Source organism: Bos taurus, chromosome 24 (assembly GCF_002263795.3).
Source record: "Bos taurus isolate L1 Dominette 01449 registration number 42190680 breed Hereford chromosome 24, ARS-UCD2.0, whole genome shotgun sequence".
NCBI classification, from domain to species: Eukaryota; Metazoa; Chordata; class Mammalia; order Artiodactyla; family Bovidae; genus Bos; species Bos taurus.
In genome coordinates, this window is record NC_037351.1 from 41,510,990 (window position 1) to 41,538,251 (window position 27,262).

At 38.0% G+C, this 27,262-nt stretch overlaps 1 protein-coding gene across 7 annotated transcripts in view; it reads left to right on the top strand.

Annotated features, from left to right (window-relative positions):
- ANKRD12 (ankyrin repeat domain 12) overlaps positions 1-25,557 on the top strand; it is a 98,389-nt gene extending 72,832 nt beyond the window's left edge. For 5 of the 7 annotated variants that reach the window (XM_024984609.2, XM_024984610.2, XM_059881045.1 and 2 more), the window contains 5 exons: positions 8,654-13,338; positions 18,092-18,190; positions 20,378-20,521; positions 22,910-23,005; positions 23,608-25,557. In XM_024984609.2, coding sequence (XP_024840377.1) covers positions 8,654-13,338; positions 18,092-18,190; positions 20,378-20,521; positions 22,910-23,005; positions 23,608-23,793 — 5,210 coding nt within the window. In that variant the 3' untranslated portion in view covers positions 23,794-25,557. Of the gene's footprint in view, positions 1-1,200; positions 4,950-8,653; positions 13,339-18,091; positions 18,191-19,512; positions 20,262-20,377; positions 20,522-22,909; positions 23,006-23,607 lie in introns of those variants that run through there. The other 2 variants (XM_015460128.3, XM_059881046.1) reach the window with 2 other exon arrangements.
- The last annotated feature ends 1,705 nt before the right edge of the window (positions 25,558-27,262 follow it).

The following is a 27,262-nucleotide window of genomic DNA, read 5'->3' on the forward strand; positions in this document are numbered from 1 at the left end:
GGTGAATAGCACATAAAAGGTTCAGGATATTGGGTTTTTTAAATACTAAGAAATTCTCAAGAATTGTTATGTTAGGGGAAACGCCTGATATGTTTTCAGTAGTTCTGAAAGGAGCCGGCAATAGTGATTGCTCTCGTATTCCACTAAGGAAAGGATCAAGGCTTCTGCTTGACTATCACCCATCCAAAAGGCGGGCTGATTATAAGGAGAAGAGACATGGGGGAGGGAGGAATAGAGAGAGACAAACATGTTTTTTAAAGGGTTGACAGCAGTGTTTAGTAGTGGGAATTGTAATGATGGGAGCTAAAACTATAGGAGGAATTATAAAGGTGGCAACATTCCTTTTTGTGTATATTTTCTCTCCTTCACCCTCCAATAAATGTAGACTGAAGTGTTTGGTACAGACATTAACATTAACAAATATTTGTTTAATTGGAGGAAGGGGTAATTGGGCCTTAGGGATTATGCCAGAAGTTTCCATTACCCACAAATCCAGAGTCACTGAACCTGTAGACTGAGTTTGTCCGTTAAGGAGACTGGGTGAGTCTGGGAACACCTGGTCTGGCAACAGCAAGGTCTCCTCTGGTGCTTCAGCACGGAGGGGCCATCTGTGAGCTCGGAGGACATAGCTGGTGAAGGAAATGGAGATACTAACATGATTATCTCCTAACCCCTGTCACTTCTTTAATTTCAAAGTATTTGTAAATCCATCTGCCAGGTGCAAACTGAAAGTCAGTTGAACATCTTTGTGCTGTATGAAATAAGGATTATAATAACTGAATTACGTAGCTTCCATAGGAAAGTAAGAAAATAAGATTTGAAGAAGAGAAACATTTTATATGATATGTAAATTCTCCCATTTATTATGCTTATGGACTTTGTAATCCTGGTCTCTTCAGAAAACAATAGCAGTGAAAAGCAGCTTTGGTTAAAAATCTTTCTGTGAGAAAGAAGTGCTGCAATAAATTTTTCCCATGGAAGAAGTTAGGTATTTTATTTGAACTTACATGTTTCATTAGAGTAAAGCACATCTTTTAGAACCGTTTTTGATTTTCACTGATACTGTTTCATGTGTTCATCAGCTATGTATTGATTTTTCAGCATACTTATTTTCCACATGGTGAATGTGCCTGAATTATTGCTTGATCAAAATCCCTCAAGGAATGATTTAAAAATCATCAGTAAAAATTATCCGTAAGTATCATACAAAGATTTTGAAGTTGCTGAAAAAGACTGATGAAAATACCCAAATTTATTGTTTAATTTACATGAGGTCCTTGTCAGACTAAACACCATCTAATCTAAATTTAGAATGTATTAATATTTAATCGAGTATTAATTTGACTGCCCATAGACTTTTGTACATGTAAAGCCTGACAGCATTGTTACCCATTTTGTATGTTACGTCATCCATGTGACAGATACACTTTAAGTGTTGCAAAGTTAGAGAGTATAACTGGCTGTGGATTTCAGAACTTAAATTTGGAGTAGATAAAAAGGCATTTTGTAGGAAGCATTTTAGAGTTCGGCTTATGCCATTAGGTGTTGTGCTTTGTGACAGTGCTGCTCAGAGGCACTGTTCTGCAGAGTGTCAGGTCCCCAGGGCACAGAGCTTGTGCCAGAACATAACGCCAGTGCACGGCTTCTTTCATCAGCGAGGAGGATGCTCTGACAAGAGGTGTCTGTCCGATGAGCTCAAGAGTGTGCTTGTGACATCGCTGATTTCCTCTGATATAAGCCTGTTACTTCATCATTTCATCACAGATTAGTAATAAACAATGTGCAGGGTGGCCCAAGTTCGTGAACCTCCTTGAGTAGTCATTTTATGTCATGCACATCAGATATTTATGATATTGCTGGAGGAATTCATGTCCTGGTCAGTACAACTGATTTGCATACAAGTCGACGACACTTAAATCTGCATAATTCTGTGGTTTTTTTTTTTCCCCTAACCTCTGCCCTTTTTCCACAGTCTTATTCCATATTACCATCCTGACAGAAATTCTATCTGATAATAGGATTTGCTACAGATATTTGCTTCTTGCTAACCTGCTGAAAGCTGAGTCATATTCAGAGAACCAGACCACGCTCCTGAACCAGAATTACGGTAACGGAGAAGTGGGTGACTCTGTGTCTCACTGCGCCCCTCCTCATGCTTTCTGACACTCATTAATTGCCAAAGATTCTGCTGCAGGTTTGCAGACCCTGTTTTATTATGTAAACAAAGTGCCCAGCGGGTAAAGTTGAAAATGCCAGGCATTGTTAAAAATAATTGTTCACCCTTTCCTTACATTGCTTTGACTGCCAGTAATCCGGCCATATTTATTAAGCCACTGCTATAAGCTTTGCTCACTTGAATGCTTCAGATTAAGCAAGGAAATACTCCATCATAAGTAGGCAGTCTGTGTTTAGAGTCTACCATGAGACAGATTAAGAAACTTCCAAAAAGACAGTGATACGTTGTTTCCCTCTGGTGTTTGCTGAGTGCATTTCTGTGTTATAAAATACACAAAATGACCAGTAATTCAAAGCTTTATTTTCTTAATGTTAAAAGATTGTAACTATTCTAAGTATATTGTCACATTTGTTAAACTCATATCCTCAGTTTTATATTTCAGGAACTATGAAAATATGACCATTCATGCAGATACGGAACTATAACAGTTAATAAATCAAGAGATACAAAAAACAATTACATAAGTCAAAATAGACCAGAAATTTTTATTAAATGGATTATGTGATGTTAACAGTTTAATTGTAAGTAGGAAGAAGACACACCTGAGGAAGTTTTAAAACAAGCTTCTTTTAACCTTGGAAGCATAAAGACTACAGGTAGAGGTCACATAGAGTAAGCACTGTACTTGGTGTTCAGCAACTTTTATTCTTCACCCACCACTGTGGTATAGGTGCTTACAAGAAATGAAAAGGCATGTGATGTGCAGAGGGCTGAGCATACAGCATAATAGGCAATAGATATTCTTTAGTGATCAGTTAAAAGAAATTCCGTCACCATGTTTTGCATACTCTGCTTTTTCTCCTCTGTTTTGTGATATATATGGTACACTTTATACACAGAGTTCTGGTTTTAATTCTTCACACGTTTCTCTAAATATCACCAACTACTTCTACCTGAATCTTAAACAACCAAAACCTCTATAGTTCTCTTATTTGAAAGCCAATACTTTAAAATCAATACAGGTTTTATCATGTGTTTTATGTAGATTCATTATATCAACCTAACTCTAAAGCTTAAGAGTTTTAATTTCAAGATTGAGTGTCTTTTTAAAATTTTATTTGTCAAATTTTGTTAAGTGGAGAAAAAGGGAAAGAAATTATTATACCTAAATTACCATTTATTATAAGCATTTGCTCTTTAGTAGTGTCTATAAAAATTGCATAGTTCTATATTTTTTACTTACTCATATATCAAAAAAGTAAATGGGAAATTGTGACTACAGCTGGTATGTTGTTTGGATGTCTGCAAATGAATATGTCTTTAAATTTTTATGTTACATAAAATAATAATCTCAATATCTCTCTTTGAAGTTTATCTAAATATAATCAAGAAATTTTAAGTGTATTTGCCCGACATATATAAAATGGCTTATTGCAAATTCAGAATGAATCGATTTTTTGTTAAAAATATATTAGCTTGATGGTTTGTCTTATAAACTGCATTTCTACCAGTGCCTAGCAACTTAAAGTGAGTCTGTCACATTATTTTAGTCCTTGAGATATTGCTGAATATTTAAGACTAAAACTCTCTGAAGGGTACATTTGGGCAGAACTCTTAAAAAAGACCTTTGACTTAAAATATTGTATGTATACGAATAAATGAGTTTAGCCTTAGCTATATCATCCTGTTTTACCTACTCATGGTTTAAAGGACCTCCATGTAATATATATATAAATATATATATGCATATATATATATACACACACGTATTGATGGAATAGCCGAGACTGGGTGATTTTTGTCAGTTTCCTTTAGTGACATCAAATTTTTTGTAGTGATACCAGTCATATTTTCAGAGGGGGACAATCTTGATTAATTTATACTTTATAGACTTCATTTTTTTGTGACTGATACGTTGGTAGAAAGGCCATGTATAACTAAGGGAGTGTACAGAGTGGTGTGGTACTTGGTTTTACTTTTTATGTCAATTTCGCTTTTAGACATAGTGTTTTCACCTATTGATTATACTCTCTTCTCTCCCCAGCTCACCCCTAAATTCTTTGCTGTAACTCCTTTACCTGTACCTGTTACTGTAGAAATACAGTGAAAATATATTCCCATATAGCATACTTACTTCCAAATAAATGTACTAAACATGACTACTTTTTTCCTATACAGTAAAATTAAAATAACTAACCTTTACTTAGGAAAATTGAGGTTTATTTTATTTTATTTTAAATTGAGTTTTAGAAATGGAGATTTAGAATAAGCTGTATAAAATTACCCAATATTTTATTTTCCTGTCTCTAGACTGCATTTTACAATCAATTTAGGGATATGGAAGCTATAAAGATATGTTTCCTAAAATGCGGTGTTTTTTTTCTAATGTTACTTCCTTGACTAGAATGTAAGTTATATTTATGTAATCAGGTTCAGTATACTGGTTGTGGTTAGGAGAGTATTGCGGAGCAAAGCAACAACTCAAATATCCCTCCCAGTGGAGCCCCGGGGGCTCTGAAGTTCAGAGCCAGCCTGTTGCAGGCGCATTCTAAGCAACAGACTGCGGTTCGAGGGACCAAGGAGCACACATGCAGGGGATGCCTGCTGTAGAGGTCCTCCATTAAACTGCTGAAGGAACCAGTTTTTCCGTTTATCAGTATGAAAAGAAATCCAGAGAGTTGAGGAAAATCAACTGAAAGACAAACAAGAAGGGCCAAAATGAACAAGCACAGCAGTTGATCTGGAGAATGAAAATTACGTAGGAAGCAGAAGGGTAAGTTCTCAGTGCGCTTGGAGACGCTGGGATGATGGTGGGGGCTGTCGATCCAATAACCCTAACAGAAGGCCACCTTGAAAAAGTTGGCCAGGAAAGTCCTTGAAATTCAAAATGTTTTTCATTACTGAAAGTAAGCATTCCATATAGAGTTAAAGAATAAACTGGACATCGCTGAAGATCTAATTTGAGATCTAAGAGAAGGGCAACACATAAAACATTGAAAAATGCATTGGGAATATGAGAAAAATGGTTTAAAAAAAACCGTACCCAGCATATCCAATATTATTTTTACAAAGAATAATAATTGTTGGGAAGAAAATAATTTTTTTAGTTGAAGAAGATGTCTCTTAACTGAAGAAAGATATTTATAGATCAAAAGGGAATGTACAAAGCAAAAACAAGCATGGAAAGGGAAAACCCCACATCAAGTTACATCACGACTTCAAGGATAAAGATTGTTTAAAATTTTACAAACTTCCAGAATCAGAGGCACAGAATCAGAGTCAGAGTGACTGATTTCTTGTTCTTAAAAGCTGTTGTGAGAAGATGGGTGCAGCTTCAGGCTCAACGTTGTATGAAAACTGTTTTGAACCTAGAATTTCATTTGCAACTAAAGTGCAAGGTTAAAAAAGTCTAAGAGGAAAATACAGACATTCAGATTTTGATGAAAAATTCCCAAGTGACAGCAACGAGCAATTGTCATACTTTAGAACAAGGTGTCAGAGATATTTGTGAAGAATTTATCAAGAAAGGAGTAGATTATAGTACACAGTGTGTGAATTAGATTTTGAGAATTCACTGTGTCATGTAAATATCCTCTTCCATTCTTTTGTTCTTGTAATTTTTTGTTGTTGAAAAAATCATTTGCCTGGTAATTTTTCTCAAAATCTGGATTTTGCTTACTGCATCTCCATGATTTCAATTTCAGGAAAACTATTTTCCAAATAAGGCCTTGAGATGTACAAGAGCAACTTTCAAATGTATTGCATTTTTAATCAATTAAGTTTTGTTATTTAGTACTTTTTCACAGGTAACAAAATGCTTTAATGAAAAATTTAATGCTTTAGTGATTGCTTATTTCTCACTTGTCTCCCTAATTTCCCAAAGAAGATTCTTGAGATGATAAACATAGTATTTTTTTAAGGAGATTTTTTATCAGAAATAATTCAGTAAACTGTTTTAAATACAAATTCAAATCTAGTAACTAAATAGATAGTAAAAACAAAAAAGTTGGAAACAAATTGAAAACAGTGTCGTATCACAATGACCATGGCCATTTTCAGTACAGGGGCTTGAGGATTTGGATTTTTAGGTGAATTTCTCGCTATCCTAAGAGAGGTGGAGCAAACATGTTTGTTTTTACTACTGCGCCAGAATTCCAAAACCAGCTTTATCCATAGTCCTGGGTAAAGTAAATCAAAAAGGTTTAGGACTCCTTAGGGAAGAAAAGGGATTTGAACCTGGTCTGCCAGCAGAATGGCATCACAGAGAAGTAGAGTCATCGCTGGGGTCCCAGACTGGCCAGCTTTAGGAGAGCCATACAGGGTTCTGATTGGCAATACTGAGAGCCCGCATGCAGAGAATCGAGCCTGGTGGGCGGGTACAACTCAGTGACCAGAGCCAGGCTGCCATCCTCCTCCCGGGGTAACTCCACACTGTCGTCATGGTATATCGTGATTACATATTAACTCCGTGTAACATGCAGCCCTGAAAAACAGTAATAAAGAAAATGCAACTTTAAAAGAAAATGTCTGCAACTATTGAATGAAAAAAAGCTGTATATGAAATGGGGCATGTTGTGTTTGAGCTGCCTTTTGTTACGTTAGTTGTTTTCACACCCTGAAGTCTGCCTGAAGTTCCTAATATCCTTCCCACCCCATTCGGTGCTGTTGCTGTGAGAAGCCTGCTCCCCTTTCCCAGGTACTGACTGGAGAAGGGTACCTGCACCCTTTAAACTGGGTGCCAACAGCCATCTGAGCCATCATCAGGCTGAGTCACTGTTACTCTGCAGAGCTGTGTTCTTTTCATCACATCACACCTCCTGCTGAGCACTTTGTGCCTAGAGAAGCATACTAAATGTTTACTTAAGATTGATTCTAGTGTTGACTTGAGGTGTTAAGAAATATACAAGGGAAAAAATCATTCCCAGTTTCCAGTTAAACTTACCTAATGGGAAAAAATATAAATAGAATAGTTGTATACAAACCATAAAACATCAACTCCTTAAAAACTGCACAGGGAGAAAAGTCCTCAAGAACAAATTGTAAATAAGGTGCCAACAAGGAAAATAACACCTGTCATATAAGTACATATTCTTGTATTTATTTAATTGAGGAGCAGAACAAATACTACTTCCAAAACAGTTGTTCCCTTTTTTGCATCATAAAGTTCTACAGTTTGATGCTTTGTATTGCAGTGTTAAGAACTGGGAATGGAGTTACGCTTACAAGCAATTGTCATTCCAGAAATGTTCTTTTTTTTTTTAATTCCACGTGTCTGGCACTTAATAGTATTAGAATATTACCACATCTTCTCCACATCTCTCCAGAGCTCTTGTCCAGTGCTCAGAACCTTACAGACACTCTAAAATGCGTCTGCAATTTGAATTTCCAGGTAAAGAATATTTGAGAGCTAGATCACTTTTAGGGGAAACTTGATGTATTCAAATAAATTGATTACCTTTATATTGTTATATATTTAGCCAAAAAAGTGAAGTTTGATGTTATCCTCTTTTGGTTAGAGTCTTCAGTTTTCTTTTAATTTTACAGGCCTGGGTTTTCTTTTCAGTTACAGGCTCCATGCATACAACATACATTTCAGCTAAGAAAAGATGCCCAACTAGGAAGGAAAAAAATCTATAAAAGAACTAAAGAATAAAGTAGCTTTTTTCAAATTATATATCAGTCTGTTACAATCTTGATTTTGTAATTGGGGGATATATTTCTTTTTTTCTTTCTTTTTTTTTTTTTTTTTTAACAGGTGGTAAAGCTGACAATCATGTTTCTTGTATAGTTACAACCGTTCACCTTTATTCAAGTTCTGTCCTTTTGGGAATCATTTGATCATTTATGCTTTTAGTAGTAAAAAAAAATTCTGAAGCATATAAAATAAACTAATTTTCATTAAACTTTTTAAGTTAGTGATTGTTAATCTTTTCTGCATCAAAGAATTTTACTTAAATATCTCTCTCCAGGAAATATGAAAATGTACATATATATAAAATTTTATAGGGGACTTCCCTGGTGGTTCAGTGATTAAGTCTCTATCCTTCCATCTCAGAGCACCAGTTTGATCCCTGGTTGGGGAACTAAAATCCCACATGCCACATAGCATGGCCACAAAATGATTTTTTTTTTTAATTTTTTACATTAGTAGCCAATGTTTACCTGAATCCAGTCCTTTTGGAGTTTTAATTATATTGTTCATACATTTTAATATTAGTTTATATATATATATAGTATATCCAGTGTATTGTGTGCTTTACAGGTGTCATGAGGTATCATACTGAAGCAGAGTCTCTGAAGCTTTTCCACAAAACTGTAGCAAAGCTCTTACATATTTTTCCATTGTATTATTTACATATAAATATGAAAAATTTTCAGAATTGAAGTATTTGCTGTATATGCTATGTTTTTCTCTCAGTATTATTTTCCTAACAGTTATCTCTTGACTAACAGGAGATTTTCTTTTTCATATTCTAGATTCTGAAGAGGCTCAGTCTGTAAATCCTTCCAGCGTTGATGAAAATATTGACTCTGAGACAGAGAAAGACTCTCTCATCTGTGAAAGTAAACAGATAGTTCCCAGTAAAGCACCTCTTCCATCTGCCCTTGATGAGTATGAGTTCAAAGATGATGATGAAGAGGAAATAAATAAAATGATTGATGACAGGCATATTCTTAGGAAAGAACTGCGAAAAGAGAATGAATCTGAAGTAGAAAAGAGTAGTTTATTTGCAAAACAGGAAAAAACCTTCTATCCTAAATCATTTAAAAGTAAAAAACAAAAGCCATCTAGGGTTTTGTATTCAAGTTCTGAAAGTTCAGATGAAGAAATTCTTCAAAACAAAAAGTGTTCTGCTCCATGTTCTGTCCCTGAAACATCAAATTCTGATATTCAAACCAAAAAGGAATATGGAGTTTCAAATGAACACAAACAGAAAGGCAAAGTTAAAAGAAAATTAAAGAACCAGAACAAAAATAAAGAGAACCAAGAGCTGAAGCAAGAAAAAGAGGGGAAAGAAAATACCAGAGTAACAAACTTGACAGTTAATACTGCACTAGATTGTTCAGATAAGACCAGAGATGAGGGGAATTTTAGGAAATCTTTTAGCCCGAAAGATGATACTTCATTACATTTATTTCATATTTCCAGTGGTAAATCTCCCAAACATTCTTGTGGACTCAGTGAAAAGCAGTCAACACCACTAAAACAAGAACATTCTAAAACCTGTTTATCACCAGGAAGTTCTGAAATGTCATTACAGCCTGATCTTGTTCGGTATGATAATATAGAATCTGAATTCTTGCCAGAAAGTTCAAGTGTAAAATCTTGTAAGCATAAGGAAAAAAACAAACATCATAAAGATTTCCACTTAGAATTTGGTGAAAAGTCAAATGCCAAAATAAAAGATGATGATCACAGTCCAACATTTGAAAATTCAGATTGCACACTGAAAAAAATGGATAAAGAGGGTAAAACATTAAAAAAACATAAGTTAAAACATAAAGAAAGGGAAAAAGAAAAGCATAAAAAAGAAATTGAAGGTGAAAAGGAAAAATACAAAAGTAGGGATGGTACTAAAGAGCTGCAACGGAGTGTGGAATTTGATAGAGAGTTTTGGAAAGAGAATTTTTTTAAAAGTGATGAAACCGAAGATCTATTTTTAAGTATGGAACATGAGTCCCTAACGTTAGAAAAAAAGTCAAAGTTGGAGAAAAACATAAAAGATGATAAATCAACTAAGGAAAAGCATATCTCCAAAGAGAGAAACTTTAAAGAAGAACGGGAAAAGATTAAAAAGGAAAGTGAGAAATCTTTTAGGGAGGAAAAAATAAAAGATTTAAAAGATGACAGAGAGAACGTACTTACAGATAAAGAAACAGAATTCAGCTCTTTAGGTGTAAGTGCCACTGAAGAGACTATAGGGTTACATTCAGTGGAAAAGGAAATAGAAATTGAAAAGCATATGAAAGAAAGTAAGGAAAAATCTGAGAAACGATTTCAAACTAAAGATAAGGACATTGAGAGGGCTGACAGAAAAAATTCTGAAAAAGAGAAGAAGATAAAACATGAGCATAAGTCAGAGAAAGACAGATTAGATCCTAGTGAATGTGTCGACAGAATAAAAGAAAAGGACAAGCTATATTCACATCACACAGAAAAATGCCATAGAGAAGGTGAGAAGCTAAAAAACATTACTACCATTAAAAAAAACGATGACAGAGATAAAAGTAGAGAAAAGATGGATAGGAAACATGACAAAGAAAAACCTGAGAAGGAGAGACATCCAGTAGAGAGCAAAGAGAAGCACTTGATGGAAAAAAAAAACAAGCCATCAGATAATAGTGACTATACTAAATCAGAAAAAAGCAAAAATAAAGAAAAAGATAGGGAGGTAGATAAAAAGGACAAATCTAGAGACAGTGTAAATATAAGTAATTCCAAACACTTCCAGGAAGAGAGAAAGTCAAGTATAACAGACAGTAATAAAGCACAACATGAAAAAACTCTCTCTCTCAAAGAAAAAACAAAAGATGAACCTTTGAGAACTCCTGATGGAAAAGAAAAAGATAAAAAAGATATAGATAGATATAAAGAACGAGACAAACATAAGGATAAAATTCTGAGTAGTTCACTCAAACTAAAATCTGAAGCAGATAAGCCTAAACCGAAGTCATCACCAGCATCAAAAGATACTCGGCCCAAAGAAAAGAGGCTTGTGAATGACGACTTAATGCAGACCAGCTTTGAACGGATGCTGAGCCTTAAAGACTTGGAAATAGAGCAGTGGCACAGAAAACACAAGGAAAAGATTAAGCAAAAAGAAAAGGAACGGTTGAGAAATCGCAGTTGTTTAGAACTTAAAGTAAAAGATAAAGAAAAAACAAAGCATGCACTAGCTGAGTCCAAAAATAAAGAACTTACTAGATCAAAGAGTTCTGAGTTGACTGATACTTACATTAAGGAGAAACACTGTAAAGATGCTGTAAGTAATAGATCCCAATCTGTGGACACCAAAAATACGATGAGTTTAGGCAAGTCATCCTTTGTTTCAGATAATAGCTTGAACAGGTCTCCTAGATCAGAAAGTGAAAAGCCAGGTCTCAGCTCCAGGTCTGTCTCCTTGATTTCAGTGGCTAGCTCAGAAGATTCCTGCCTTACTACAATGACAACCCCAAGGCCTCCAGTTGAGTATGACTCAGACTTTATGTTAGAGGGTTCGGATTCCCAAATGTCCTTTTCCCAGTCACCGTTTTTGCCAGTTGCCAAATCTCCTGCCCTTCATGACAGGGAGCTGGATAGCCTGACTGATCTATCAGAGCGGATTAAAGCATCGTATGCTAGCAGGCTTCTGACCTCCCATCTCCGGGCATCTTCTGTCGAAGATGCTAAACTAGTTACAAATGAAGGGAGATCAGCTGCAGAAGCCCGAAGATGTAGCATGCCCTCTGTCATTTGTGAGCATACAAAGCAATTCCAAACAATATCAGAAGAGGGCAGTCAAGATGGCTCAGCTGTGCCAAGAGAGATTTGTCCTTCTCCCAAATCTGAGGTATCCTCCAACGTGCCTGAAAGAGAACTTTTGAGCGTGTCCAACATACATTCCAGTTTTGCAGCCTCTCCAACTAGATCTATAAACAGCAAATATAATTCTACTGATACAAATGTCATCAAGGGCACTGCTCCCTTGGGCATGCTGATGGGCAGTCCTGTGCACTTAGAGTCCTCTAATCAGGTTGGTGTGATCCAAAGTAAGTCATGGGAGATGGAGTCGTTAAACACCGGAGACTTTAGCTGCCCAAATTCTGCTGCACCTGATCAAGATTCTTCTGTTCAGGGTTTTTGTAATCCTGAAAACAAAGTATTGAGAGAACAGAATATTGATTTTGTGTCCATGCACCAGACTGAATTGCCGGCAAACACTTGTGCTCAGGATCCAGCGTCCGTCCTTCCTTCCCAGCAACCTTGCTCTTCGCATAGCCAATCACTTTCAGATGCTGAATCTATTCCCAGACATACTTCTTTGTCCTATGTCACCACTCAAGAACCAGGTATTCTACAGCAGAAAAATGCAATTCAAATGATCAGTTCTGTTTTGGATACTGATACTGAACCTACAAAAGATATGGAAAATACTTTTGTCCTAACAGACGTTCAGAAGACAGATGCCTTTGTCCCAGTGTACTCTGAAAGCACTGTTGAAGAAGCAGCACCAAATTTTGAGAAAGCTAGTACTTTGCCAGTATTGCCATCAGAAAAGGACTTTAATGGAAGTGACGGGTCTTCCCAGCCAAATCCTCATTATGCATTTAGCAAGCTAATGTTTAAGTCTTCCAGTGGCCATGAGGCTGAAAAAAGCACTTCTGATACTCAGGATACTTCACATGAAAAGGAAAACAAACTGGAGAGTTTGGTTTTGACTCACTTAAATGATAAGTGTGATTCTGATTTATGTGAAATGAATGTAGGGGTGCCAAAAGGAAACCTGAGTGAACCAGATAATCCAAAACATTGTCCTGAAAGTGAGAAGTGTTTGCTTTCCATCGAGGATGAGGAGTCACAACAAAGTACTTTATCGAGTCTGGAGAACCATCCACAGCCATCGGCTCCACCAGAAATGCATAAATACGGACACTTAGTTAAAGTAGAACTAGAGGAAAGTGCTGAAGATGATAAACCTGAAAGCCAGATCCCTCAAAGGATGACCAGAAACAAAGGAAACACAGGAGCCAGTCAAAGCAAGCAGCTTCTGGCCAGCTGTGCACTGTTGCCAGACAAAGACAGTGAGTCTGCGTCCCCTCGAGGAAGAATAAGATTAACTGAGGAGGACGACCCTCAGATTCACCACCCGCGGAAAAGGAAAGTGTCCCGGGTGCCTCAGCCGGTGCAAGTGAGTCCTTCTCTGCTGCAAGCAAAAGAGAAAACCCAGCAGTCCCTGGCCGCCATTGTAGACTCGCTGAAGCTCGATGAGATTCAGCCATACAGCTCAGAGCGCGCAAATCCCTATTTTGAATACTTGCACATAAGAAAAAAGATTGAAGAAAAGCGCAAGTTGTTATGTAGTGTGATCCCTCAGGCACCTCAGTATTATGATGAATACGTGACGTTTAATGGGTCGTATCTCCTGGACGGAAACCCCTTAAGCAAGATCTGCATACCCACAGTAAGTAGCCTCGCTTGACATACACTGAGAGCCCCATTGGTAGGAATGTGATGGAGGTCACGTGTGTAGTCTTCAGTTTTCTAGTAACCACATTTTAATGGGGACTTCTCTGATAGCTCAGTTGGTAAAGAATCCACCTGCAATGCAGGAGACCCCAGTTTGATTCCTGGGTCGGGAAGATATGCTGGAGAAGGGATAGGTCACCCTCTCCAGTATTCTTGGGCTTCCCTGGTGGCTCAGCTGGTAAAGAATCTGCCCGCAATGCGGGAGATCGGCGTTCATTCCCTGGGTTGGGAAGATCCCCTGGAGAAGGGAAAGGCTATCCACTCCAGTATTCTGGCCTGGAGAATTCCATGGACTGTGTAGTCCATGGGGTTGCAAAGAGTCGGAGATGACTGAGTGATTTGACTTTTGACGTTTTAAACAGTAAAAGGAGATGGGTGAAATTAATATTTCACCCAATATACCCACAATTCTATGTGAAAATATAATCAGTATAGAAGAGCTTTTGAGATAGTCTACATAAGTGTTGTTTTTGGTGCTGAGTATTTGAAACCAGGCTGGCTTGCAGTACATCTCAGTTCAGACCAGCCATGCATCAGTCAGTGCTCAGGAGTCGTGTGTGGTCTGTGCTGCCTTATTGAACAGCACTGGTCCTCGGTATTTTGTTCCTTACCCGCTGCTGCTTTCAACCATAAGGAGTTAATGCTTTTATTTCTCTGAAGGGTAACTCCTTTCCTTGTCGTTTTGATTCCATTCCCTCCAGCCTTCTTTGGAACCTTTCTGTATGAGAACACTCCTTGCTACTATATTTACAGTTTCTCTTTTCAGTGGCCATTACCCATCAACTGAACATATTTGGGTCTCCTTCATCCTAGGGAGAAAAAAGTTATCCCTTACTTGTGGCACTTGGTCACGCCTAGTGAGTGATCTCACACCGCACCTTAGAGAGTGATCTGTGCCCAGTGTCCCCTCTGTGTCACTTCCTGTTCATACTCTTACTGTGTGTGCACTGGCAGAGATCCCCCATGAGCTCCGAATTGACTCATTGTTTGACCTCTCCCTTTTTCTTTCTGCTTGCTCTCTGTCACGTTCGACTTCATGACCATCTGGTTCTTCATAAACTCCTCACCTTCCTGGTTTTTCATGATGGTGTGCTGTTCTGGTTCTCTTACCTCACTAATTTTTTTCTGTCTTCTTACGGCTCTTGTACCAACCCGTTAAACATCAAAGTTCTCCAGGAGTTAATTCTTCAGTCAGCGAGGTCCTGTCTCTTTTTGTGGTTTCAGCAGCCTTCAATGCACAGTTAGTCCCAAAATGTCCTGTCGAGCTATGTCATCTCTAGAATCAGATGGCAGGAGCCTCCTGGGCACAGTCAGTTAAATGACCTCAGGCACATGTCCCAGGCTTGGTTTCCCAGTATGCTGACCCTGAGGGTTTTCCAGGAGGGTCGTAGGTGGGAGTTGTCAGGAGCTGTGCCTGCGTGTGTGCGGGAAGTAGAATTGAGGAGAGCAGGCAGGTGCCCTGAGGTGAGTGCAGTGACTGCCTGCACCTGTGGGAGCCTCAGGTGGGGAGCATGCCCTGGTGGGGGGTGGGATGGGGATGGTTATCTTGAGCTGCTGCGGAGCCTTGGCCTCCAACTCTGTTTCCAGAAGGCAGGTCTAATGGCACCCACTCTGACCTCAGACCTCGGAACAGGACCCCCCAACCACTCCCTGAGAAATACGTTATTTATTGGTGGTGACACCACAGTAGAAACCCATCAGTTAACCTGGTTCTATCCCTTAGATCTGAGGACTCATTCCAGAATCGACGTTCTCTGCTGCCTGTCCCAGGGCCCTTGTCAGTATCTCTCACTTCAGCATTGCAGCAACTTTTCCACTGCTTCCTTCTCCTAGTTTCTTTCTTTTGGCACTTTCCTTTTGTTATTAAACTTATGTCTCTTTAAAAACAATAAAAAGCTGTTTCCTTGTTGAAGTATCTCAGCTGTGATTTGCTGGCTCCCCATTGGCCACACATAAAAAAACCCACATCTGAGCACAGCAGCCGATTGACCCATCTCCCCACTCCTGCTTCATCATCTCACCACTTGTCCGAGTCACTCAGCCTTTCAGCCACACTGAGCTCCCTCTTCTGTGGAGTCTCTGCTCACTGCCTGGGTCCTTTGGCTGTGCTCTTCGCTCTACATGCAATGCTTCGCCAGGGCCATTTTTCTCTCCTCTTCCGTCATCGAGTGAGCTGTGATGTCACTCTGGGCAGGATCTTGTCGGAACAGAATTGCTTATATCTTCCTTAAACCTACCCAGGATGTTACAGTTAACTGTTTACAGGCCTGCCTCTCCCTTTGAGCTATAATCTTATGAAGGGCTGGGACACTGCAGGTCCCTTGGAGAATGATGCCTGCCTCTGTCTTCAACCCTGAATACACTACTGACTTCTGTAACTGTGTTCTACCTGCTTCTGGATGTCTTCTGAATGTCCCACAACATAGGACAAGATGAGGAGAAAGCAGAGGGAAAGTGTCCTCAAAAAACCTCCACATACTCCTTCTCTACAGACGCATGTATTTTGAGAATTCCCAGATTTGTATATTCTGCACAAACCTCTCTCCTTGGCTTCTTTTATACTAGCTGGTCTACTCAACATTTCAGCACTGAACTTGCCCCTAACCTGCTTCTCTCTCCTCAGGTCCCCTCTTGTGGTCTCTGTTAGCAGCCATCCAGTCCTGTGAGTCCTCAGCTGCTCCCTCTTTTTTATCCTCAGTCACCCACAGTTTTAGACCCCATCCCTTTCTCTGCCTCCCCCTCTCACACCAGTGCAGCAGTGACCTGCTTCCTTCATTCCTTGCTTATAGTCACGTCCCCCAATAGCTGTTCTCCAGTACAGCTGTGAGCTATTAAGACCTTTCCCTGGTTCCCTATTACATATAAAATTTACCCCAATGTGTTACACATAATGTGATCCACAGCGTGTTAATTAAATACCTTCTTCAGTGGGGAAAGAGGGATATTTTTCATGACCAAATAAGTTTGGGAAACATCATTAATCAAAAAATAGATTTCTTCACTGTAGGATTCCTAAAACTATTAAAATTTAATTTGTTAATTATGAGATATGTAAATAAATGTGTGTGTGTGTGTATATGTGTGTGTGTGTGTGTGTGTATCCATACACAGTGTTTCCCAACCTCACTTGTTCTCGGACCATTTCCTGTAAACCATGTTTGTGGACCCAGCGTTCTGTGAGTCACGCCTGGAGAAGCACAGTGTGCAGGGTAGACTACAACCTGTAGTACTGGGCCCTGCTGCTCTCTCCATACTGCCCTCTCGGCTCTCACACTTGATGCTCCAGGAACTCAGGCCTGCCTGTAGGTGCCTCCTGACACCAGACTGCTTGTCTCAGGCAGTGATCGTATTGTTCTGTCCTGTGTGAATTAGCTCCCTCCCTCCTTTCTCTTTTCCCCCACAACTAACTTCTCTGAACTCTTTACTCTGGCTCTTCCTTTAAGGTGGAGCTCGGGCATGACCCTCTCAGAGAAGCCTTCTCTGACACTCCAGTCTCAAAGGAGGAGGTGTTTTCCCTGTGCCACTTGAAGGATCACCTGTGTGACTTTTCAAAACTGAAATAATAGCACCAAAGTGTACTCTTGCCTCTTACTAAATTTAAAGAAGTTTTAAGACACAAATCAAATGTATAATTAGAGACCTGAAAAATGATCAGTCCCAATAAGCTGTTTTATAGAATAGTCTGCATTGACTCAACTGATTGAATCCTAGTGGTGTTAAACTGTTTACTGTTTATAGAGTCTTGATTAGGTCCAATTTTGCGTCTTCGGCAAGTGTTTCAGGTATAGTACTGCACTGTCCCTGCAGCCACATGTCAGTATCTCCTTGTGCCCCTGCCAAAAGAGTCCCCCAAAGTTATTGCTTTGTGCCAGGATGTTCTGAGAAACCTTTGTTTCTTCACTCGAGTACGTTGACAGTTAATAAAAGCTGGGGGCAGAGGGAGAATATGCAGGGGTCACAGACAGTTGCTGCCATACTTGGGTGTCTCTGTATTTACGCTCAAGAGTGTGCTCGAGACTGAGTCAGCTTTCTTAAGCTCCAGCATCTGTCAAAAAGCACAGTTCATGATAATGATCAAATCAGAGGTGAACTACCATAAGCTCTTTGGAGAATGGATACACAAAGTGAGATATCACATTTGTAATGAAGTTTGAAAACCACAGCTCTGTTAAAAGACAGTTTCATCTATTTTTATAAAAGTTAATTCACTAAATATAAGACTCTGCAGTTTTGTGTTTGGATTTTATCATGTCTACGGAGAGACTTTACCTACTGTACACTCAGACTGCCATCATCTTTAGGACTGTTGTGTGGTGTCTTTGTGTGTGTGTTATTCCTTCCTCCCTCTCTGTGAACTGTCACATACTGACGCTCTAAAACGTGTCTGCGACAAACAACTCCCTCCATCCTCATTTGTTCTTTGGGATTTGCTGTGGCCTCAGAAGTAAAATGTGTACGTTTTGCTTTCTTTCAGAGCGTTTCAAATGTGTAATGTTTTGCTTTCTTTCAAAGAGTTGAAATTGAAAAGTAACAACCAGTTGTGAAATTGTTACTTACTGTATTATTTAATTCAAAGAACGTAAGAATTTATGTTTTCATTACGTTCTGCACTACAAAGTTTTAATTTTATAGAAATAGCTGATTATTGTAAATGTAATCTAATATTTTCAACTTTTTTTTTTAATTAGATTACACCCCCACCTTCACTGTCAGATCCACTTAAAGAGCTTTTTCGACAACAGGAAGTTGTCAGGATGAAACTACGTTTGCAGCACAGTATTGAAAGGGTAAGAAATGTTTAAATTCACTTATGCAAAAAATAACAGTAGATTATGATGGCCTACAGTTTTTTATTAGTGAATCTTCCTTATTTAGAACCATTTTGGGAAATGGCTTGATTTTATCTTTGTTCTTCTGCAGTTAGAGAATTTTTAAGCCTGTTTTTGGATAGCCATTCCTGTGTTACAATTTATGTTCAGTATTTATTTGATATACAGAAACCTCTTAAAATTTCTCAGTGTTATTTGCCTAATCTGCAGGCTGGTAGCAGTGAATTCCTGTATAGGTATATGGGTTTCCAGGTTCTGAGATTGTTGCTTGGTACCAGCTGCCATGGTGCAGAATCATACTGAGGCTGCACTCCTTGGTCCTTTTGGTCTGCTTTAGTATTCCAGTCTCTGGTGGTTAGTTTTGGCATGAATGACAAGAGAACAAACCTGTCTATTTATAGAAATCATCTAAGTAACTTGGATTGATAAAAATAATAAATTACCTTCTATATCTCTTCTGGGACGATCAGGGACTTTCTGAAAATGTGATGTAAGTTATGACCCTTCTTTACAGACACATAGATTCTTATACAAGTAAAACCTTGTATGTAATTTCTTCATTCATGATTGATTCTCGAGGGTAGAGGTTCTTAACCTTTTTTGTGCCATGGATTCCTATATAAAACCTTTGCTCAGAATAATGCTTGTAAATGAATGAAATAAATTTATAGTATTACAAAGAGAAAAGCAAATAAAGACGCACTCAAACAGCTCACAACACTGCATGACCCACATCAGTGAACAGTTTGTTAGCAGAAAGAAGGTAGGTCATATAACCCACATCAGTAGCCATTTCAGCCACAAGCTTGTGGTATATTTCATCTGTGCATGTAGCCATGTTACAAATGCCTTGCTGTTACAGAAGAGAAGCAGCCACCACGCCACCACAATGGAGTACCACTTCAGAACACTTAGAATGCATATAATAAACAGACAGATAATAACAAATGTTGGCAAGGGTTTGAAAAACTGGAATCTTCTACTTTGTTGGCAAGAACATAAAATGACACAACTGCTCTTGAATTAGTTCAGTCACTCAGTCGTGTCCAACTCTTTGTGACCCCATGGACTGCAGCACACCAGGCCTCCCTGTCCATCACCAGCTCCCGGAGTTTGCTATTGAATACATTTTGGCAATTTGTTAACAAATTAAACATAAACCTACCATATGACCCAGCAATCCCACTCATAGTTATTTACCCAAGATAAATAAAAACACACATTCAAACAAAGAACTGAGCATGAATGTTCATAGCAGCCTTATTCTCTGTGTCCCAAAGGAGCCATCAACTGATGAACAGATAAATAAAATGTAAAAATGAATGGAAGTGATGTGTGCTACAACACAGATGAACCTTGAAAACATGCGACATGAAAGAAGCCAGTCACAAAGACCACACACTGTTTGATTCCACCTGTATGAAATGTTCATAACAAGTAAATTCATAGAAACCAGAAGTAGAGTTGAGGTTGTCAGAGGCAGAAGGGGAATGCAGAGTGACTGCTGGTGGGCCCAGGGTATTTCTTCCTGGGGTGACAAAAATGTCCTGGAGTTAAGTGGTGACAATTGAATATCTTGGTAAATACAGTGAGCCCGCCATATCCACAGGTTCCATATTCATGGAGTCAATCAACTGTGAATCAAAATACTCAGGAAAAAAAATTCCAGAAAGTTCTAATAAGCAAAACTTGATTTTGCCACATACTGGCAAATTTACCTAGCGTTTACATTGTCTTAGGTATTGTAAGTAATCTAAAGATGACTTAAAGTATATGGGAGTATGTGTGTAGGTTATATGCAAATATGGTGCCATTTTATATAAGGGACTTGCACATCCATGAATTTTGGTATCCACAAGGGTCCTGGAACCCATCCCCCACAGATACCAGCAGATGACTGTATGTTATTAATGAAAGCCATCATTGTACATTTTCAGAAGATCATTTTTTAAAAGAGACTGCCAATTTTGGAAAGAAAATTTACTTTTAGAATTCTCAAAGTTATCAAATTTCTCAGCCTTACTATGAAAGAAAAACTGCTCTGAGATTCAAGTTCTTTTAACATTTTAAGTGATTTTTTTTTTTTTTTTGAAAAACAAGTGGTTGAAGAGTTTTTGTTTTTTTTTAAATTCTTTGTTCAACTAGGAAAAACTCATTGTATCCAATGAACAGGAGGTTCTTCGGGTTCATTACAGAGCTGCAAGGACACTGGCAAATCAGACACTGCCATTCAGCGCATGCACGGTTCTCCTGGATGCGGAAGTGTACAGCGTGCCCCTGGATGCCCAGGTAAGGTCTCCCTGCTGCCTCAGTGCCCCCAGGACAGCAGCACCTCTGGCAGTTGGTATCCTCAGGACAAACCTGAGTTCAGCAGTCAGTAAAGCACAGAGGCGAAAATGAGTGAAGCACTTCCAGATCACCTGGCTCTCTGAACGTCAGGTTTATATCATTAAATCAAGACAATTACAGAACAGATACGTGTGTGTTTATGATAGCCTCATTTTATAGATAACTTGTAAATTGTTTCTGTCATGGATTTTATACCCCGATCCTGACCTTCAAGTAACTGGGAAGCTTAAAGCTGGAAGCTAAAAAAAATTGGCAGGTAGAACCCGGGTTGAGTCAGTGCTGAGAGAAGGCTAGGCTTTATTTGGATCTTGGGTGTTGGGATAAATTAAAAGAACTATGGGAAGCTGTAGCTGTAGTTTGAAAATATGTACTGCCACATATAAATTTCAGGAATCCAGAACCAGACATCAGTCATCAGAATTTTTTTGTGGTTCATAAACCAGAATGAAATTTACCCATCATAAGAGAATATAATAGTATAAACAAGACAATGAAGGATTATCACCAAAAAGACTAGGAAATGCTGGATTTTTTTTAAAAAGTTATTTATTTGGCTGTGCTGGGTCTTCATTGCTATGTACAGGCTTTCTCTAGTGCGGAGAGTGGGGGCTACTCTCTGGTTGCAGTGCACAGGCTTCTCACAGGCGGGAGCTTCTCATGTTGAAGGGCCTGGGCTCTAGGCAAATAGGCTTCAATAGTTGCGGCTCGAGGGCCAAGTTACTCTGCAGCTTGTGGGAACCTCCTGGACCAGGGATCAAACCCATGTACCTTGAACTGGCAGGCAGATTGTTATCCACTGTACCACCAGGGAAGTCCCAGGAAATGCTGTTATAAATCAGGCCAACCATAGAAACACAAAGTATACACAGTATATTACAGAGAAAATTACTTAGTTCTTTCTGGGCTTTATTTTTCTCATCTGTTTAAAAAGAAAAAAAGGAGTCCCAGACGGGTCATAAAGAGAATTTCTGAAAAGAAGTGAATTTTCCTAGTAAATCCAGAATGATCAGAGACTAAAAAGGATCATGCCACGGTCAGCAGAAGAACGTAGTCATCATCTTGAGAACGACTGTGGGCCTGTTGCCTGTCCTTGTACAGCTGGCCTTACAGTTGGTAGACAGTCTCTCTCGACTGAGGAGCAGGCTTGTCCAGGTGAACAGAGCTGCAGAGGGTCTAAGGAACAAGTCCACTTGCTTAGGTAGGCTATTCTCTTATCAGACCTCTTCATTTTCCAGATAAACTTGTAATATTAAAAAGGATTGAATGACAAAATTTAAAATAGTCAACACATCTTTCCTGAAGACCAGGGCAAAAGTGGTCACAGCTCAGAATGCGGGCAGTGTGGTAGTGGGGCTGCCTGAGGCCTGGATACCCCTGTGGCGGTGCTGGTGGTCAGGTTGGGTGGGGCAGTCATGGAGGCAGCTGCCTGGTGGGCCTGGTGCTGCCTGTTGCCTGGGCATTAGAATGAGGCCTTCACAAGTCAATTCTCAAACAAGATGTAAAGAGATGCTCTTAACCCCATTTACAGAATAGAAAATTGAAGGAGTATGTAATCAATTTGAAATTACACAATAGGATACAAAGCTGACATTTGAATTGCCTATCTTAAAGAAATACCAAAACTGGTATTACTAAGAGTCGGTGTAGTATTTCCTTATAAACTCTTCAAAGAATAGGTCCTAAAAGGAATCAGTCCTGGGAGAAACACCAGCCCCAGAGCCCTGTGTGCCTCCGTGTTGTTGTTTCCTCCCAATATGTGATAAGCGAGAGTTGTTAGTAGCTCAGTTGCGTCCAACTCTTTGCGACCCCACGGACTGCAGCACTCCGGACTCCTCTGGCCATTCCCAAGCAAGAATGGACTTCCCAAGCAAGAATACTGGAGTGGGTTGATATTACCTTCTCCAGCGATCTTCCCCACCCAGGGATCAAACCCAAGTCTCCTGAGTTGCAGGCAGATTCTTCACCAGGTCTGAGCCAACTGTCACATTAAAATGAGTTTCATTATCAGTTATATGTTAATAAGGTCACAGGCATTTAATACATCATATGACATGCCTTTTTGAGACATTTTTGACTCACAGAGCAGTAGGGTTCTCTCTAATTACTTACTAAAACCAACATCCTAATAATTCTAATAACTAATCAGCTCAGTATGGAAATATTTTATTAGCCTGTTTAAATACTCAGATTAGATGTTATCTTTCTTTGAAATATACTTTGATCATTCCTTTAAAAGTAGAATATACTATAAAAAGATACAATGGCATATAGATTTTTTTAAGTAGGTTATTTTATTTTGTAATATCCAACTATTTTATACTGTTTCAGTCTGATGACAGTAAAACTTCTGTGAGGGATCGCTTTAATGCAAGACAGTTCATGTCATGGTTACAAGATGTGGATGATAAATTCGACAAATTAAAGGTATGTATGTTTAGAAGTTCACTAACTGGATGCTTCCCCTTCGTCAGTAGAAACTGTTGCTGTGTGATAGAGGAGTGGTTAGGAAACGAAAGATGGTAGGCTGTGAATCCTCATGCTGGTCGCACTTTGGAAGATAAATGAAGAAAAGGATCCCCCCCATTTTTTGAGTCCAATTTAGTATCAAAGGTGCAGCTGCCACAGAAAAAGCCTTTTCTAAAGGGGGTCTTCGTGCTTGTTAGGAGGGGGGAAAACAGGGAGAGAAGAAATGTTATTTTGCCAGTAGTCTGTAAAGAAAATTGTTTGGCTTGAATTATTTTTAAAAATCACTCTTCCTTAGATTTTCATAATTCTTCTGATAATTTGCAATTGTATTGCTTGAAAGAACAGTTTCAAATTGAAGTCTGTTAGATGAGTATGAAGTCACAGGCCCAGAAGGATTTGGTATATGGATACAGATATAAGACAGGGTAAACCAGAAATGGACGTAACTCAGAAACTTCACATACCCTAGTATATCCATCTTGCTCCCTAAAGAAACAATGCATGAGATTAATTTTTAAACAAAGCAGTTAAATAATCAATTCTTCTCTTCTCTTAAATAGACCTGTCTTTTAATGAGGCAACAGCATGAAGCTGCAGCTTTAAATGCCGTCCAGAGGTTAGAATGGCAGCTCAAACTCCAGGAACTTGATCCTGCCACCTATAAATCTATCAGCATCTATGAAATTCAGGAGTTTTACGTTCCGCTGGTTGATGTTAACGATGACTTTGAATTGACTCCTATATAGCAGCCGTTACTTCCTGATGGTGTCTTAAACAAATGAGGCTCAAGAGTGTTATGCTGTGGAATGCTGCCTTTTGACAAAAATACGATATTATGCCTTCACAATTGTTGGTAAAGTTCAACTAAAGTTGGTGATGTAGTAAACACTGTCATTTTATTAAAAATGAAAAGAATTATTTTGGATCTTAGATCCAAGCAGTTTCTAACTGAACCCTACTATTTATATTGGTGGAAGGTGACTCACATTAGAGCCTGTTGGCAGATGTCATAGTTGAGTAGGGAGCAGAGGGGCTGCTAATGGCGCTGGAAGCTGTTAGCGCTCTGTGTACGAGATGACTGCAGGTGTTCAGGTTCTGTCACAGTCTGCTAAAATAGATCAACAAACTAAAAGGCGCAGTTCCTACCAAATAGTTTCTAATGTGGAAGGAAAACTTGGCACAAAATTTCTTCAGTTTATTTTATCTGTAAGTTAATTGTATAGCTTTCTTTTCGAAAGTTTTAATATTGTCTTCCTTTTTAATAACTTATTTTATACATATTGTGCAGATGTAAATCTTGTAATTAATGGTCAAAATGTATACAAAGGGATTGGTAGTCAAAACATATACAAAGAGATAATTGTAAAACTGTTTTGTCTAATGTTTTATTGGACCAAAGTTGTAGTTTGTATGGTATGGAGTGTAGTGATAGTGTGTTGAGGTAGCAGGACCTTTAAATAAGGCATGCGTGTCTGCGTTAGCTTGTTGCCATCACAGAATTGTAGAGACTGTGACTTAGCTGCATGCTCCCTGTAACTTAACCCTCTCCACAGTGATGCCTGGCGGTGGTGTAAGGTGTTTCACACCAGTCTCCCAGGGTAGGGCCTTTGGCTTACTATGTTGGACATTTTATTTAGAATTAGTCATGCAAAGAAACAGCTCTTTCTTCATCTCACGATAGAGCCTGTTCTCCCTCCCCCCAAAAAATGCCTTTGAATGAAAATTCTGAAATTATAAATGTCTATTTTAATACTCAAGTATGAAAGAATCTGTGAATATATGTAAATATGTTTAATAAATTTTATTGGTCATGTTAAATCATTGTAAAACTTTTTTACATTGCTCAAATATAATGTTTTAAGCTTAATAACCTTTGCACTTTTAAATAAAAACTGAGTACTCAAGAAAGAAATACTTGGTAGTCACAATAAGTAAAAACAATGGGCATATTCCTATTGACCTCTGCAGTGTTTATGAAAAATTAATATGTTGTATTTTTTCCTTGTATCAAGATACAAAACATATACTTTTCAGAATTTTATAATTAAAGTAAGATTTGGTATGCTGTTTTTTAGTAAAATAATTAGCAATATACGTAGAAAAAGTCCAGTTTCTCCTATAACATGATGTCAGTTAAATGTTCAGGAATATTTCAGATTTGAAACCTGCTGCTAAACTTATTAAACATTTTTGGAAAGAAAATTAGGTTATATGTAAAATTGATCATAAGTATATGAAATAAAATTTACAGAACTTTCCATAATACCTTCTTGAATTATAATACTGGATGTTTTTTATTCCAGTAGAAGTAAAGAGAATATATAAGGAATAAAGTGATTTAAATTCAGCTAGCAAGTTGGAAGTCCCAGCTAATGGGAAAGAATGTAAAATTGAAGTTTTTGAGTGCAAAGGTATATATTAAGCTTAGGGGTTTTGAATTTTTACTTCAGTTTATATTTTAATTCATACTGTACTTGGCATGCGCAATAAAGCAGCACATGTGAAAAATACACAGTGCAAGGACTTTATTATAAAGATTGGATGTAGTAGTCTTTAGAAATTTAGATGAAAGATTTTGGCCTTTTTTATTGGATAAATGAGGCCAAGAAAGGCAGGGTAGATTTTAAAGCACTGGTTTTGTTGAAGTTAAGTTTATTAAGGCTGGGAACATTAAAAGCTAATTTATAAAAGCAATACTTTTTAATATGAAAAAATTAATGCAAATTTTGTTTATACTTTGCCTAAAAGTAAAAAAACCAGATTACTGAGCATTGAAGTCACAGAAAATACAAGAAGGGGAAGTTCATACAGCATTTTGTTCTGATGGTTCAACCAGAGATGGGGGACGGGGAAAAAAATGAAATCACTCTTTGGCCAAACAGAACAAGCTGCAGAAGAGAAAAACCAAGCAAGCGGAAATCTGGCATTTTTTAGTCACCCCAGCGTCTTAGTAAACTAACCACAGTTCTCTCCCTCTTCAACGGTACCTCAAGTTGCTGGAGCCTGTCTGCCATGATTCTGCCTCTGCAGATTTCCTCTGTAAAGTGACTCAAAGCTAATTGGAATAGCTTAGGAAAAAAAAAAAGTGAATGCCTTGTCCGGAGGAATTTATACTTAAGTAGTTAAGGGCTCTTGATATTAAAGATATTCTGAAGCTCTGAAATGCTAGAAAAAAACTTGGAATGAAGTCTATGCCTAAAATGATATAGGATTCTGAAAGAAATAAAAGGATGGTTAGTTTAATCAGTGATTTTTTTTAACTATTCAAATATCATGAACAAGATACTAAATTGTACCTAAGGATTTGTATTTCTTTAAATCTTGTTCTAAATCATATCTGTTTAATAAATGACTAGTTGATATTTGTGCATGTTATTTAATAAAGAGTTATATTTTTATAGAAAAAATAAGAGTGAAATGTGTGATAAATGATTTATTTTTAATTTTTTATTTTCCACTCCTACATGACTCCAACACCAGTGTTTACTTGAGCAGGTGGCAAAATGGTAAAATACTCATTTGGGGGGAAACAACCTTTTTCTAAGACAAAAATTAGCCTTGTCTACTCAGTAATGAGGTCTCAAAAAGTTAACAATATTTTTTTTTCTATCTCGGACACATAAAAGCCCAAAATTTTATGTAGGGACTTTTTAAAATTCATGAGGTAGTCTTGTCTTCTTGTATTTTTGAAAAAAAAAAAAAACATTTTCACAACTTCTTAAAAAATCCTTTTCAAACCTTAAAATTTAAATAATTCCCAATTAATCAGATGGCTAAAAAGGTTAGTTTAAGCATTAACATTTAAACAGTGAAAAAGTACATTTGGAAAGACTGACTTGTCAGTCTTCAGTTTTAGCGGTTTTGACAGATATGTAGTGGTATCTTCCTGTGCTTTTAATTTGCATTTCTCTGATGACTGGGGAGTTTGAACATTGCTAATATGTTTAGTGACCATTTGTACATTTTATTGTGTGAAAAGTCCTCAAGTGTTCATTGTGTTGTCTTTTTATTACTGATTGATTTGTAGGAAGTCTTTATTCTGCACACAAATCCTTTGTCAGGTCTTTATTAATGTCCATAAGAGTTTAAGGAATGTGTGAATATCCATGCATTTAGGTTTTAGTTATAGGGATTTAAGGCAAAACATTGTATCATTGCGAACATTCTTATGTAAGCAGTTTTGCTAAAATAAATTATAGTAGTATATTTTTAACT